At 40.0% G+C, this 15,172-nt stretch overlaps 2 protein-coding genes across 2 annotated transcripts; one reads left to right on the top strand and one right to left on the bottom strand.

The window, feature by feature from the left end:
- Positions 1-1,024: 1,024 nt before the first annotated feature.
- Positions 1,025-6,915, bottom strand: LOC115005866 (adenosylhomocysteinase B-like). The gene is made up of 8 exons (XM_029427841.1): positions 6,890-6,915; positions 6,690-6,771; positions 5,983-6,190; positions 4,398-4,414; positions 4,080-4,163; positions 3,862-3,984; positions 3,314-3,385; positions 1,025-2,096 (listed from the first exon to the last, which is right to left on the bottom strand). Exons 1-8 carry the CDS (start codon positions 6,913-6,915, stop codon positions 1,965-1,967), a joined length of 744 nt encoding a protein of 247 aa, XP_029283701.1. The 3' UTR covers positions 1,025-1,964.
- Positions 6,916-13,384: 6,469 nt separating this feature from the next.
- Positions 13,385-14,455, top strand: LOC115005862 (gap junction alpha-3 protein-like). The gene has a single exon (XM_029427838.1). It carries the CDS (start codon positions 13,385-13,387, stop codon positions 14,453-14,455), a length of 1,071 nt encoding a protein of 356 aa, XP_029283698.1.
- Positions 14,456-15,172: the final 717 nt, after the last annotated feature.

Below are 15,172 nucleotides of genomic sequence, written 5' to 3'. Positions count from 1 at the left end.
TCTCTCTCTCTCTCTAACCGGATATTTTAAGTGTGCAGGTCATTGTTTACAGTCCGATTGTCTACATCTACACATACACCCCACCGTGAACCTTCCTAAGACCTTTCAACCCTGTTTATTTAAATTCTTAAAGGAAAACTTCACCTCCAAAAATCATCATTTGTACACCAATTACTCACCCTGTGTTCCTCGAGTTCCTGAAGAAAATGTGTTTCTTTCATGTCTCCACGGTGAAGAAGCGAAACACGGATGAAATAAAGTAAACGGTCTCACGACTTCAGCAGGTACTCAATGGAGGTTTTAGCTCAAGTTTGGAAAGTAGTGTCTATACTACGGGATAAATAAGACTCGGATTATACCGCACGAGTTGAGAGATGAACGGATGTTTTGAGATTAACCTCTTAGAGTCTTTAATTCACATTTAGTTTAATTCCCGTTAGTTGTACGTTATAATGCAACTAAATACCACATTTTATGTAATGAACATAGTGCTGCTAATGTATCCCCCCTAAATATGTGGTGCTCCCAATTATCTTCAGAAGTCAAATCAGATAAATAAAGTCCACCTGTTTACAATCTAAGTGTCACATGATCTAACGGCACACCATCAAGTCTATTATTAGAAAATGGAAAGAATATGGCACCACATCAAAACCTGTCAAGTGAGGAGCAATAAACAAGAACCAGGCAAGGACATGGATATTATGCATCCATGTCCATAATAATAATAATAATAATAATAATAATAATAATAATAATAATAATAATAATAATAATAATAATAATAATAATAATAACCCCTCGTTACACAGAGAGGACCTGCGTGCAGCTACTGCCCGTCTCAAAGCTGAACGATGACGTTGGCCTGTAAACAGTTAACTTTATAAAAAAGGAAATTGAAAACAAGTTAGAGTAAATCATGTCGCCATGTTTCCATACCAAGTTGTGATTGTTCTTTAAGGGCACCAGCATGAATGTTTCAGTCGTAGGACTTTCCCCACCGGAGCACACGAGACACAAGTCGGAGTCAACAGGTTTCTTTATTTCTCCATTCGTCACACTTTCAATCCATCGTTTACAGTCGAACTCTTATTTCAGGATGTAACCGTTGAGAACGTCTGCTTTAACGTCACGCTGATTGGCTACAGTGAGAAGTTAAAAGTTTTGGGGCCGTTGTTCGCACATGTTTTGGCTCTTCACGTCAAATTAAATACAAATCACAAAAAGAAAATGAACAGAAAGAATAAGACTTCAGAACTCCAGGGAAACATGATGTGCTTTGGTTGTTCCTTTGGCAGCAGTGCTTCTTCTTTACTCTACCGATCCACCCGATTAGTAAACCCTCCCAGAACATCTTCTGGCACAGTTCAGGTGCAGCTTTCATTAAGTGCTCACAGGTTCATGTGCTTCTGCACACTTAACGTATTGATTCATTAAAACAGACTCAGAAGATAAACCTGTTTTATCATCTTCCACCTCGAGACACACAGAGGAGCTCAGAGAAGCATCAGGGTTTATTTTAATCCATAAATGGAGAAGGAATGACGAACAATAAGAGGAAGTCTCTTTAACAGCCCCTGAAGAAGCTGGTGAGAAGCATGGAGGAAGAAAGAGGTGGAGGGCTGAAGATATGTGCTCAGAGTAAAAGCTTCTTCAACCATAAATGTGTGATTCAAAACCAGCTGTTTGGGAGATGTTTGATCTCAAGTTGTTGGTGCCAAATAAATAAACACGAGAAATAGTTTGCTAGCATTTGATATTGAATGCTATTTATAAAAAGGTGAAGAAACAAACACAAAGCCGTCGCTGCGTCCCTGAAAAGTTGACATTTGGAATCCAAAATGGCGCCCAGAGTGAAACCAATCTCTCAAAGTGCTCCACCCAAACACAGCTACACCTAAACACCAACACCGTGGTAGCCACACCACCTCTTTCTCCTCCTCCTCCCCAGCTGGACAGGACGCTCAGTAGCGATAGTGGTCTGGTTTGAAGGGCCCCTCGCTGGGCAGACCCAGGTACTTGGCCTGCTTGTCTGTCAGCTTCGTCAGCTTCACCCCCAGTTTGTCCAGGTGGGCGGCTGCCACCTGCTCATCCAACTGTGAGACAGAAAGCAAAGCTCGTTAGAAAAACGTAGAAATGCTAAATAATTACATGAAGAAGAAAGTCAAGACATTTTTCAGTCAGGCTGCAAGTTATGATCATTTTAATCATGTAGAGTTCTTATTTACTTGATAAACTTCAACCCTAACCCTTTTCTACACATTTACAAAATGTTTTCTTTCAAACATTTGTTTCATTGACTCTTATTTTGAGACAAGCGACGATTAAACAAACTTTATCGACGGACTGACGAGTTAATGGATCCGTAAAGCGGTCCGGTTGAATGTTCCCTTTGCAGGAGTATTTCCTGCAGCATGAAGGACTCGTGTGGAGTGAGATGTTCCGTGTTGGCAGAACTTCGCTCCTTAAAGCTCCATATCATTTCTTTGTTGTGCAGTTAAGCACTAAATAAATCCTCTGCACCGGCAGCTCCCTCCTTCCGTTTCATGTCACGATGTCAGGTCTCTATTCTACGCTCCGTAAAAACATCACATCTGGATTTACTGCTTTCTTTTTCTCTCTGCTTTTCAGGCTTAAGTGAAATTCACCTCGTTCTAAGTTCACTGACAGACACGACGAGAGCGTCCTCAAAGCAAAGATTTCAGAACTCAATAGCTTCTTTTTTTCAGTCACCAATCTTGATCCATATCCTGTTTGTTTGTTTTATCCTAAAAAGGTCCCGAGCTGACCTTCGACCTCAGTAACGACATTTCTCTTTAATAAAGTGTTTTTTATTATCAAGTCTGTTCTTTGAAATACAGTTTGCAGCCGGTAGATTTCTTATCATCAATGTATTATTAGGTCACTTTTATTTTGATATCATTCTTACACTGTAATACCACACACACACACACACACACACACACACACACACACACACACACACACACACACACACACACACACACACACACACACACTGTTTTAAAGTGGCCTCTGGCTTCTCCCATCATCATCATCACTCCGACCTCAACACTTATAAACTCGCTTCTAGTATTTAACTCTTCAGAATTTTTCCCGCTTCCCTCCAGATATAAAAATACTGTGAGAGGAAGAGTCGCCAGAGAAGCAGGACGCCAAAGAGTCCCACGCATGAGTCTTTACTTCACTACACATGAAACAAACCACAACACTGAAGTATACATATATAAATGGCCCCATTGGTCCAGGTGATCGCTGCATTAGAAGCCCTGACCATCGTGTGGAGACTCACCTTCTTGGGCAGGAAGTGGACTCCGAGGGGATATTTGTCCGTGTTCTTCCACAACTCGATCTGAGCCAGAACCTACAGGAGAGAACAGGTGATCGGGACAGAAGCTGTTTAATAAAGCAGCTCAAGTGTCTTCAAGTCAAGGCTGTGAATTAAAACCTTGATGCTCGTGACTTAAATTACGTCACCGACTCATCGTACGAAACATGGACATTGTTGCCCGTTGTGTTTACAGGAGTGTTTGTTTGATGAACATCATTTCACTCATAAAGATCTGGGCATTGTACGTTTGTTAACTGAGCACGAGAGTCATTTTCATTTATCGTTTTGTTGTGTGGTTTTATTTTATTCATGTTTCTTTTCCAATTCCAACGTCTGAATATTCTAAATAAAACGTCATTATTACTTATATTATTATATATCATTTCATCAATGGCATCAAATAAGTCTTACGATGTTGTTTATTGTAATTATTTCTGGGACAATACATCCAGATAAAGAGGTCATCGTGACCTACTCTAACGTTTCTCTTCTCTGGCTCACAAACTCACCTGATTGGTGAAGGAGTTGCTCATGACGAAGGAGGGGTGTCCCATGGCACAGCCCAGGTTGACCAGTCTGCCCTCGGCCAGGATGATGATGTGACGGCCGCTCTTCATACGATAGCGATCGACCTGAGGAAGGAGAAGGATTACCGCTTCTGTTAGATTGTTGCCCAACAAGAACACAGAAGACACACTCTGAATCGAAGCTCTAAAGGTTTTCCTACCTGCGGCTTGATGTTGATCTTCTCCGCAGCGTGTTTGATGAGCCAGCTCATGTCGATCTCACAGTCAAAGTGTCCGAAAGTATCCTCCAAGGCGCTTGACGTAGCACTCATTCAGCCACTCCTTCATTACGCTTTCCAGCATCCACCCTTTCTTGTTGACTTTAAAGAATATGCCGTTTGGGATCTTTTCTTTTGGCATTGTAATCCGCTTAAAAATCACCATTGGCGGAAGCTTTAATCCAGATGCTGTGCAGCCAAGAACACAAGTGAAATTCGTTCTCTCGTGGCCAGTGGTTCTCAACGTGATGGACGACTCACCTTTCTTGTTAACAGTCCTAGTGAGAGGCAGGTCAAACGTCAAAGGCACTTCATCCATATTTATGATCTGGTCCGGTCCGATGGAATATTCCTTTATCATTCTTTGTGTGAATTCGCCGAAGTTTGTTATTTTTTCCTGGTAGTCGGGAGGGAGTTGCTGACACACAGTCGTCCGCGCCCTGATGGACAGTCCCTTTCGCCTCATAAATCGGAAACACCAGGATGGTCCACCTCTAAAATGTTCAATTTTCATTTCGGTGGCGACTGTTTTGGCCTTCAGTCGGATCTGCACGGTGGAAACACCTCGGCCGTCTGTTCTCTGTGTGTTCACCCAATCTTCAAGAAAGTCTTCAAGTTCGGGCCATCGGCTTTTGTTACCTCTGAAAGCTTTTTTTGACTTTTTGCATTGAGACAGTTCTTCCCGCTGGCGTCTCCAACGTCTCACCATTGCCTCATCGATGCCAAGAGTACGTGCAGGAGCTCTATTTCCTCCGTTTACTGCCAGATTTATTGCCTTTAACTTAAAAGCTGCATCATATGCATTTCTACGTTTTTTTTCCATAATGATTGTGTCTCTCTAATGTCCGTCTGTCTCTCGTACCACTCGCGGTTCACTTTTACTTTTTGCTACTTTTCGCGCTCTTTGGCGGCATCCGGTGGACTGTAACCTGTAATATTCCATAGATTTAGGAGTTCCCCTAGTGGCCGATAGGTGTAAAAATCCATAGATAAGTCGCACCGTTATATAAGCCGCAGGGTCGAAAAATGGGGAAAAAGTCGCGGCTTATAGTCCGGAAATTACGGTATATAATGAGCAAGTTTTCTGTATGTCATGACTTGTGCAGATTGAAGATGTTTGATACAATCTTGACAGCTCGAGCTGGAGGCAAGATTTGAATCTTAAAAGTCCAGCCAACATTACGTCTCTGCAGCAGGCTCCGTTTAAAGCTGGGAAACCGAAGGAATCCATTGGCGCCAACCTTGTTGTGGAGGATGCTAAATAACGCTCCAAAAGTGGAATATCTGGCTGCTTTCAAAAGGGGTCCCTCGACCTCTCGTCTCAACATACCTCAATAAAAATGGGTTCTACGGAGACCCACGAGTCTCCTCTTTACAGACATACCGACGGTTGTTATTGTAGCCTGTTGGTTTCTGCAGACTGGGGTCCCTCAACTAATTACATAATTACATTAATTATATAAATTGGATATGACTGAGGAAAGCGGAGACTCTTATGGAGCCAATGAGCCCCATTGTATTCATGTGTTGTGAAGTTAGTCCCCTCACGGATAATCACAGCCTCATGAAACGTAGAAGCCGAGCACAAGCTTTTCTATCAGTCTTTGTGTGTTAATGTGGCAGGCGAGCAAATATTTGACAATTTATCAATTCTTGAGTTGAAATTAATCAATTTGGCATCAAATCTGTGCAACAAAATGAAAATCAACCTCAGAACTGCTGCAACTTATGAGCTATAATAGAGCCTGGGAGGATCATCATATAGTTTTTAGAGTCATGACTAGAACTTGACAGTGCTGAGCTTCTCAGGATGTTTAAAATCATTGTGTTGGCCGTCATCCACTACCTTCCATGGCGGCCTGCAGCGCGTTGATGGGGTCGATCTCGGTGACGATGACGCGAGCTCCGAACCCACGCAGAGCCTGGACGCCGCCTTTCCCCACGTCGCCGTAGCCCGCCACCACGGCAACTTTACCGGCAATCATCACATCAGTGGCTCTCTTGATGCCGTCGATCAGACTCTCCCTGCAGCCGTACAGGTTGTCAAACTTACTCTGCAGGAAGGGGGAGAAAAGATGTTGCAGATTATTAAACAGGAAGCTTCTTCCAGAGGGACAGACGAGTTCCCACCGAGGGCTTGGTGTCAGAATTAGAGATGTTTCCTTCATAGATTTCCATAAATCAGAGAATTCTCATGACCTCTAGCTCAGAGTCGATTTAGCTGAATAATTATTGCACTGTAACGTTTAGTTCAATACAAAGGGCTGGTTTCTAGTGAACCTTTTGGAAAACAATCTGTGTGCCTCTTCATCATAAAGGATTCACTACAAATATCAAACATGCTTAAAACGTATTTAATACACTAATCCTTCATTAACTGGTGACTATCCCCCCCCCCTCACAATCTAATCACACGACAGGATGCAGCTGAAGAGGATTCTTCACGTCATCAGCCTGTTGTTCCGTATTGTCTTTGAGGTCACCTTTATGTATTTGTTTTACATGATCTACCATGGTTACAAGATGATCCAGCTGGTGAAGTGTGACTCGTACCCCTGTCCTAACACGGTGGACTGCTTCGTGTCGAGGCTTCGTGTCGACTATGGGGGGCCTGGATCCAACAGAAACTCTGCTCCTACTAACAAAACACATAGATTTCAAACCCGTACAAAGGGACTTATAGGGACATATAAGTGACCTTAGATCCAGGTGACAGCCATTCATTTAACTTGAGTAAGGAGCATTTAATATACCGTACATCGCTGTTTGACATGGACATGATTTATCCAGTGGTTTATAATCTCAGTGACAAAGCATTTGTATAAAACTTCAAATAACTCCCACCTGGAACTACGGGCAGTACTGTATCAACATTTCCTGCCATGAACCTGAAGACTGTACACAGCAGCACGCTGTACTGACATGATGTAATAGCTTGATGTTAAGCCAAAAGTCAAATTAAGTAATATTTTATAAAGCAATATTTCTACTGACCACATTCGAGGTTTTCATTGTCATGTACTACAACTATGGACGATTTATGGTCTTGAAATGAAAATATTGAAATGTGACGCATGCTATTTAAAGTTGTCGGATTGTGTCAGAGATGCTGGGAATACGATGTAGTAATATCTTGGGCATTTAAATGTTTAATATTCTGTTATTTACATCAAATATGATCACAAACATCCTGCATTGAATCCGATGGACTGGAGGATTTATGGGTTTTCTTCAGCTGTTAGCGAGATTTTGCTCTAATACATAGAAAACAAGTGCAATGATAACATTTTTGTTTAACTTTGGTGGTTAAATTAGTCAGATATAAACAAAGCAATAACTTACAACATCAAAAGAAAACTATTAACACTAACTACTAACTAAAAATACTAGTGATTGCTTAGCATGTTCTTTAAATTCCTTCACTTTGAAGCTGGATTTATTATTTATTGTCGGTACACAGCAGAATAAAATCCACCGGAGTTTGTGTAATTGTGTCATTTTTACTAGGTTTTCTCACTAAACCTAAAATGTGATTTACAAATAAGAAAGAAATGTTTATATATGCTGAAAGGACTCATGTGAAATGTCTATGGTTTCTTCTGATTTTACTCCAATGGAAGTGCTCCAACAGGTTGAAATTGTATTTTAACATTCTGACGAAGAGGAAATAGTTCATGTAATACCTGAAATGGCCAGAAAGCAGCAGGAGTCTGCATGAAGAAATTAACATCATAGTGGTGCCACCTTCTGTGATTCTCCTCAGCTGTCAATTGGTAGAAGAACAACAAAAACAACAAGAGAATGAAACATCATCTGAGATCCTCGGAGACGTGTTGCTGCCTGTGAGGAAACGTCTGAGGCTGATGAAGTTCTTCTTAAAAGCCCATTCTGAAGACCATGGGGCAGAGTTTTGGGTTATCAATAGCCTGGCCATGTAAGGGGTCAGTGAGTGGGTGACATAGGTTGACCCCACGGACAGCTGGAGTTGTTGGATGATATGTATGGAGGAGATCAGGCTTTATTGGCAAACGTTGTCTCTGATCAACTGTAACCATGTTGTGTGGCAATGGTGCTCATTATGAGTGTCATATTATGATGTACAGTATATAACAGTGTATTGTGGGGGCTTTGTTACTGATGCAATCAAATGTAAGCAGCATTTTAATGTGTAGCAACTTTGATCTCATTTATTTAGAGTTTGACTGTAATCTGTAACACATGTTACATGTTGTATAACTGATTGTGTGTTTTGGATGAACATTTGAATCATAAAGGTAACAACAGCTGTCCAATAAATATAACATTTCAGTGACTCGTTCTATGACGCCCCTGTCTATAATGCATTAGAAACATAGTAATAATGCGTTATGATCTGCTTATAGCACTTATACGTATAGTAAAAAATAACTCAGAAATGTAAATGTTTTATAACAATAATCATAACACAATACATAGTATCATAATATTTATTAATAGGTCACTCACTGACATTTATTTTGTGCAAGAGTCGTAGTGAATTATAATTCTCATAATTGTAACACATAATAATCTTTTTATAAAGCATTTATAACTCATTATAACAGTAATTTTAATGCATTATAATCACTGTTATAATGCATTATAATTTATAACTCATTATAACAGTAATTTTAATGCATTATAACAGTGATTATAATGTATTATAACAGTGATTTTAATGCATTATAATCACTGTTATAATGCATTATAATTTATAACTCATTATAACAGTAATTTTAATGCATTATAACAGTGATTATAATGTATTATAACAGTGATTATAATGCATTATAATCACTGTTATAATGCATTATAATCACTGTTATAATGCATTATAATTTATAACTCATTATAACAGTAATTTTAATGCATTATAACAGTGATTATAATGTATTATAACAGTGATTATAATGCATTATAATCACTGTTATAATGCATTATAATCACTGTTATAATGCATTATAATTTATAACTCATTATAACAGTAATTTTAATGCATTATAACAGTGATTATAATGCATTATAATCACTGTTATAATGTATTATAACAGTGATTATAATGCATTATAATCACTGTTATAATGTATTATAATCACTGTTATAATGTATTATAACAGTGATTATAATGCATTATAATTTATAACTCATTATAACAGTGATTATAATACATTATAATCACTGTTATAATGTATTATAACAGTGATTATAATGCATTATAATTTATAACTCATTATAACAGTGATTATAATACATTATAATCACTGTTATAATGCATTATAATCACTGTTATAATGCATTATGATTTATAACTCATTATAACAGTAATTTTAATACATTATAACAGTGATTATAATGTATTTTTTTAAACGTGATTATAAGTTATTATAAGTGGTCTTTTTTTGCTTTAAGTAAAGTAAAAATGTAATTTATGTTTTGTGTGTTGTTCTTGCATAGATTTAATGATAGTTTTTCACTTAAACAATGACCACTTAGAGTAACTTATAATTACATTATAATGCATTATAATCTTTGTATAATGTATTACAACTATGGAAATTCTAATGCAGAAGAATGGTCAGTGAGTGATTATGAAGTGGTGAAGTAGTTACTCCACCACTGCTGTGTGGTCTGCACCACAGCAACACAATGAAGCATCCAGCTAAACCTCAAGTTGACACAAAGAATGAAGAACTTTGAGATGAACAAGGAGAAAAGAATCAACTTTGTGAACTTGTTCTGTGTGTTTTACCACCAAGCATAAAGCTTATCAGTCACCCAACAAGCAGCAACGCTCACTGCAGCACCGAGGGGGGGCTCGACACTGTCTGACGCTCCACACACAGTCAAGGGTCAGCATGAGAGTGACAACAAAGCCATCACCATGAATTATGTTTAGAGCACACTGACATGTAAGACTAACCTGCATCCTCACTGGACTCTTGAGCTGCCACTCCATTGAACAGGAACACTTCTTAAGTGAGGGGACTCTATACTTTGTGGGAAAGTTTTCATCTATGCTCACACAGCAACCAGACTGCAGTTTTGTGGTGGCTCGTTGAACACTGAGCATTGATCAGGTCAGAGTGGGGGGGCAGCAGGCGGGATCATGGAGCCTCCAGAGAAAACTATCAGAGAAAGATTTATCTCAGCACTGTAGTGTCCCAACTGGTTCAGGAGAACATGACCTCTCTGTGAACTGAAGAGGCTCATTCACCAAGTGACTCTGGATCTGCACTGCTGTAGTATATGAACATTTGCAGGTACGTCTTTCTTTATGAAAACATATTACAGTTCTGAAGTTCATTTGGGGGTCTACAGCAGGGGTGTACAAACCATTTTTAATTGGCCGCAGCAAATTCTAAAAGTATAATAGAATAAGGCCCAGATAGAAACTTGTGCTTGCATGTTTTGTACTTCTTAGTTCTAACACAGAAACACAGTTTTGACTTGTCAGATAACTTAAAACATCAGGTGTCAGATAAAGCTTGTGCTTTAGATGTTTACTGATGGCATGTGATGAGATGTGACAGACACCGCACAGATGATCATTTTCTTTGCGGGGAGTTGACGATAACCTTTACGTTACGGAAGAGCTGCTTGGTCTTAGGAGTCTAAAGAACACAACATCATTCGAGCACGAGGACTTTACCACAGAGAATGTCAAGCTTTCCTGTCTGATGTCGATGCTGAATACAGTTCTCCACAGTTCTGATGTGCGCTGGCTGAGTCGCAGCTCCGTGCTGCAGCGGGTTTATTCCCTGGGATCAGAAATCGATCTGTTTTTGAAAGAGAGGAGCGACCTCTTCATGAGCTGAGAGACCCTCCATGTTTGGCAGACCTGTTTAATGTTGATCTTACTGGTCATCTCAACACTGAACAAGAGCCCACTGCGCACATGAAAGCATTCTGTGTGAAGCTCCGTCTCTTTGAGACACAACTACTTCAATGTTGCGCACTTCCCCACGCTGTCCGAAGTCAAATGTGCTTTTCCAAACGCCAAGCTTTCTGATAACGAGGGGAAACATGTGTCTGTGATCACGTCTCTCATCACAGAATTCACTCAGCACTTCCAAGATTCTTCTATCATTGAGAAAGAAATCGAGTTGTTCTCGACTCACTTCCTGATGAATGCAGAAGAAGTTTAAGAGAGTCTGCAACTAGAACTTATATATAATAATTATATACGATATTTCCCTGAAGAATCAACATCAGCTTCTCTCCCTCCCCGACTTCTACTGGAGCTTGGAAAGGTTTCCTCTGAGACGCCACGCACAAAGAATGATGAGTGTGTTCGGGTCAACATGTGAACAAACACTTTCTGTTAACTCTGAACAAAAGCAGATTGATAACCATAATGAGCGACAGCATCTCTGTGATGTCCTTCGTATCTCAAACACCAAACTTCCTCCTGACCTGCAGCATCCTTCAGTCCACAGCATCACTGCTCCCACTGAGTGCAGCGCTGTTCCCATTACAGGAGAGTTCAAACATATATTACAAAGTATTCATGAGATATATTTTTCAATAAATGCAGTAAATTAAAGTGTATAACATTTTCTAACTAACGTTAGTTGATGTGTTAACAAGCCCAATAACTTGTTTGTTTAACAAGCTTGAGATATATCCATCCCCATCTCCCGTTTCTTTAGGCAATATACCTCAAAAGTATGAGTGGCCCAGCTCTTCGTAGATTTGTCTGTATGTGGCCCTCAGTGAAAAAGGTTTGGACACCCCTGATCCTTTAAGCCTTAAAGGATCAACACTTTTCACACAGGAGTAACTAAGTGTATTTAATATTGAGCCTGGATTTCATTCCCAAATGTATAGTTAAATATACTGAAGCGATCCTTTAATTCCTGGCTGACAGTCGTTCAAACAGCTGTTCCGATTCACAGTCGGTCTTCAGGACACATACAACTATATTTAAAGTACATGTTTACTATGTTGTAACCAATATGCCCTGAAATATAAACGTGCTCCCCTGGAGTCGGGGAGCACTGTTACTGTGTCACAACATCATAAGAATCTCCCAGCATGCTCCAGGGCTTTCTCTCACACAGTCAGCTGTGTCCTGGAGTACACAGGATAGGACATAAACTCTTGGAGGACAAACGGTCAATTCATAATAAATCTGTCTTTTTTTATATTAGTAAGTCTCATCTGAATTACGGTAGCCTTTGGTTGTGGGGTGATAGTAGCAAAAGCAAATACTATATTTATAGTGATGAGCATATAAGGAATGTCATGAGTAAATTGCACAGCAACTAATCTGTTTTGACATAATGTGCTTAATGAATTTAATGTGATTATGTGTAGATTGTCAGTTTAAATTATTATTAAGATGAATTGGATAAATTAATGAATGAACTATGTCATGGTTTCCACACTTAAGTGTGTGAAACAGGTATTGTGTGTGTATAAAAGCACCAGATAATGTCTTTAATGTCAGCTTTATTTGGATCCTGTTGTGACACCTTGCTTCTACATGTCACTTTAAAGCTGCTAGACTCTTTCTGCTCCTAGTTTTTAGAGCCCACAACTTTACTGTTTAGGTTCATTTTCAACTCTCACAGCCTCGTTATCTGACGCAGTAGGCAGCTGTTCTGCCCAGCACAAAACCATGAACACACTAAGTGTTCGGTAATAAATCGGTGTATGCCTAGCTAAATATCCAGATATCTTCCTCAGAAGTTAGTGTGGAAAATCAAAGCTGCTAGCACAACTCCAAAGTAACGCTAATGTCGCTCTGTATCTGCTGGATGTGTAAATAGGCAACTTTGTTTGCTAACAAGTTCACCATATCAACTTAACATTGTTGTCTTCACGGCTTGTTTCAAGCTTGTTTCCGTTGCCGCTGAGTGTCCAGGAAAATCAGTTATCTCCTATCTAAATTCTCTATGTATGTAATGTATTTTTGGAAGGTTTAACAAGTTGGAAAAGATATAAAATCAGTTATCTCCTATCTAAATTCTCTATGTATGTAGTGTATTTTTGGAAGGTTTAACAAGTTGGAAAAGATATAAAATCAGTTTCACAGCCAAACCATGTCAAAGGAAGGGCCTGAATTGTAGCTTCAGGACATGTTGTACTTATTCTGTTTAAAAGTCTAGGCCAGAGTCTGCCAATTTATTAAATGTATTTAATCCAAGTAAAAAATATCCCCCCCCCTCTCCTTACAGTTGTATCTCCTGGTTTTGTGGATACAACTGAGTCTATATTTGTGAGCCAGTATGGGGGACTGGAACTTGTTGGGGAACCTGCTGGAGAGTGCCCAGGAACACTCCACCGTGGTGGGCAAAGTCTGGCTGACAGTGCTGTTCATCTTCCGCATCCTGGTGTTGGGTGCTGCCGCTGAGAAGGTGTGGGGCGGTGAGCAGTCTGGCTTCATGTGTGACACCAAGCAGCCCGGTTGTCAGAACGTCTGCTATGATAAGACCTTCCCAATTTCTCACATCCGCTTCTGGTCGATGCAGATCATCTTTGTCTCAACGCCAACTCTCATTTATCTGGCCCACATTCTTCATCTGGTCCGCATGGAGGAAAAGGAGAAACAGAAAGAGAAGGACTTTGCCATGCACAGTGAAAAGCACCAGCAGTTACAGGGCACTAAACCCAAGAAGGCCCCAGTTAAAGACAACCTGGGCCATGTGCGTTTGAAAGGCGCACTGCTGCGAACCTACGTCTTCAACATTATTTTCAAGAGCCTTTTCGAAGTGACCTTTATTGCAGCTCAGTACTTCCTGTATGGTTTCCAGCTCAAGTCGATGTACACCTGTGACCGTTGGCCTTGCCCTAATGTGGTGAACTGCTTCATCTCTCGACCCACTGAGAAGACGGTCTTCATATTCTTCATGTTGGCTGTGGCCTGTATCTCCCTGCTGCTCAACTTGGTGGAAATATACCATCTAGGTTTCAAAAAGTGCCACCAGGGCCTTCGTTACAGACGATCACAGGCTGCAGACGAGGCTCCCAAGGCCCTGACTGAGCCCCAAACTGTAAACTATAACTACTTTGCTGGTCATTCCGCAGTGCCTGAACCTTTCCCCACGGACTCCAAGTGCAGCATGGTAGAACTGAACTCTGCCTACAGCCCCTACAGCCCCCACAACAGCAACGTGGTTTACAAGCAGAACAGAGACAATATGGCTGTGGAGAGAAAAGACAAAGTAGGGGAAGATGATGTGAAGGAGAGGAACATCTCCAGCCCTATCTTTGAGTTGGCCATTGAAAATCAGTGCAGAAACAGTCAGTCAAGCAGGCAGAGTAGTAACAAGAGCAGGCTGGATGACCTGAATATCTAAGGATCTTCTGCATTTGTATCTAAGACTCAGGATCAACATGCATTGGCTTGTGAAAATATTTGCATGTGTATGGTAGACTATTGGGGACAAAACTATTGAGTGACCACTTAACAGATTATAGCAGTGAACAATTTTCAAGTCAAGATTTGAGAGCGTGCAGGGACAGGTTTGTAAATGTAGAACCTGTGAGAGTCAATCACAAACAGGCTTTAAAGGATATAAATGGCTCTTATGGTGAATGAGTTTCTCTGTGACACTTATATAAACTCACTATGAGTTTGTGTGTGATGGATACAACTTTGAAAATAAATTAATGGATGCTACGTCCACAATTCTGTGTTTGTAAAACAGTCTACAAAACTGCTCTTGCATTTTCTGAAGTGTTGACTTGCAGATTAATTAATGTTCAAATTTGTTTTGCACTTACTTATATTTCTGATAATGATGATTTTCCATATTTGTGGCTGATAAAGAGAACTTGAGTTGTTTTGTATACAAGCAACATGTTTACTGCAGTTGGAACATGTGACTATATGTGACTACATGTGACTACTAATATGTTTCTTGCCATTTTCTACAAAAAGTAGATATGTTGACATACATTCACATGTTATATTTACTTATTTGTGACTGTAATTGTATTAAACTGATGTGCAGCGAAGAAGTGTTCAGTCAATACTCATGTTCTAAGATCTATTGTGATCATTGATCAAACAT

The sequence above is a fragment of the Cottoperca gobio genome, unplaced genomic scaffold (assembly GCF_900634415.1).
Source record: "Cottoperca gobio unplaced genomic scaffold, fCotGob3.1 fCotGob3_382arrow_ctg1, whole genome shotgun sequence".
Taxonomy (NCBI): Eukaryota; Metazoa; Chordata; class Actinopteri; order Perciformes; family Bovichtidae; genus Cottoperca; species Cottoperca gobio.
Note: the sequence above shows the minus strand (reverse complement) of the source record. Positions and strands in the feature narration are given on the sequence as shown.

What these genes read in the sequence shown, in the direction of transcription:
- LOC115005866 (XM_029427841.1), bottom strand. Translation starts at nt 6,915, where the DNA reads ATGTCCATGTCAAACAGCGATGTACG. An exon ending in AGATCAACATCAAGCCGCAG is followed by an intron (nt 3,985 to 4,079) that starts GTAGGAAAACCT and finishes CTCCTTCCTCAG; the next exon opens with GTCGATCGCTATCGTATGAA. An exon ending in GCAACTCCTTCACCAATCAG is followed by an intron (nt 3,386 to 3,861) that starts GTGAGTTTGTGA and finishes TCTCTCCTGTAG; the next exon opens with GTTCTGGCTCAGATCGAGTT.
- LOC115005862 (XM_029427838.1), top strand. Translation starts at nt 13,385, where the DNA reads ATGGGGGACTGGAACTTGTTGGGGAACCTGCTGGAGAGTGCCCAGGAA.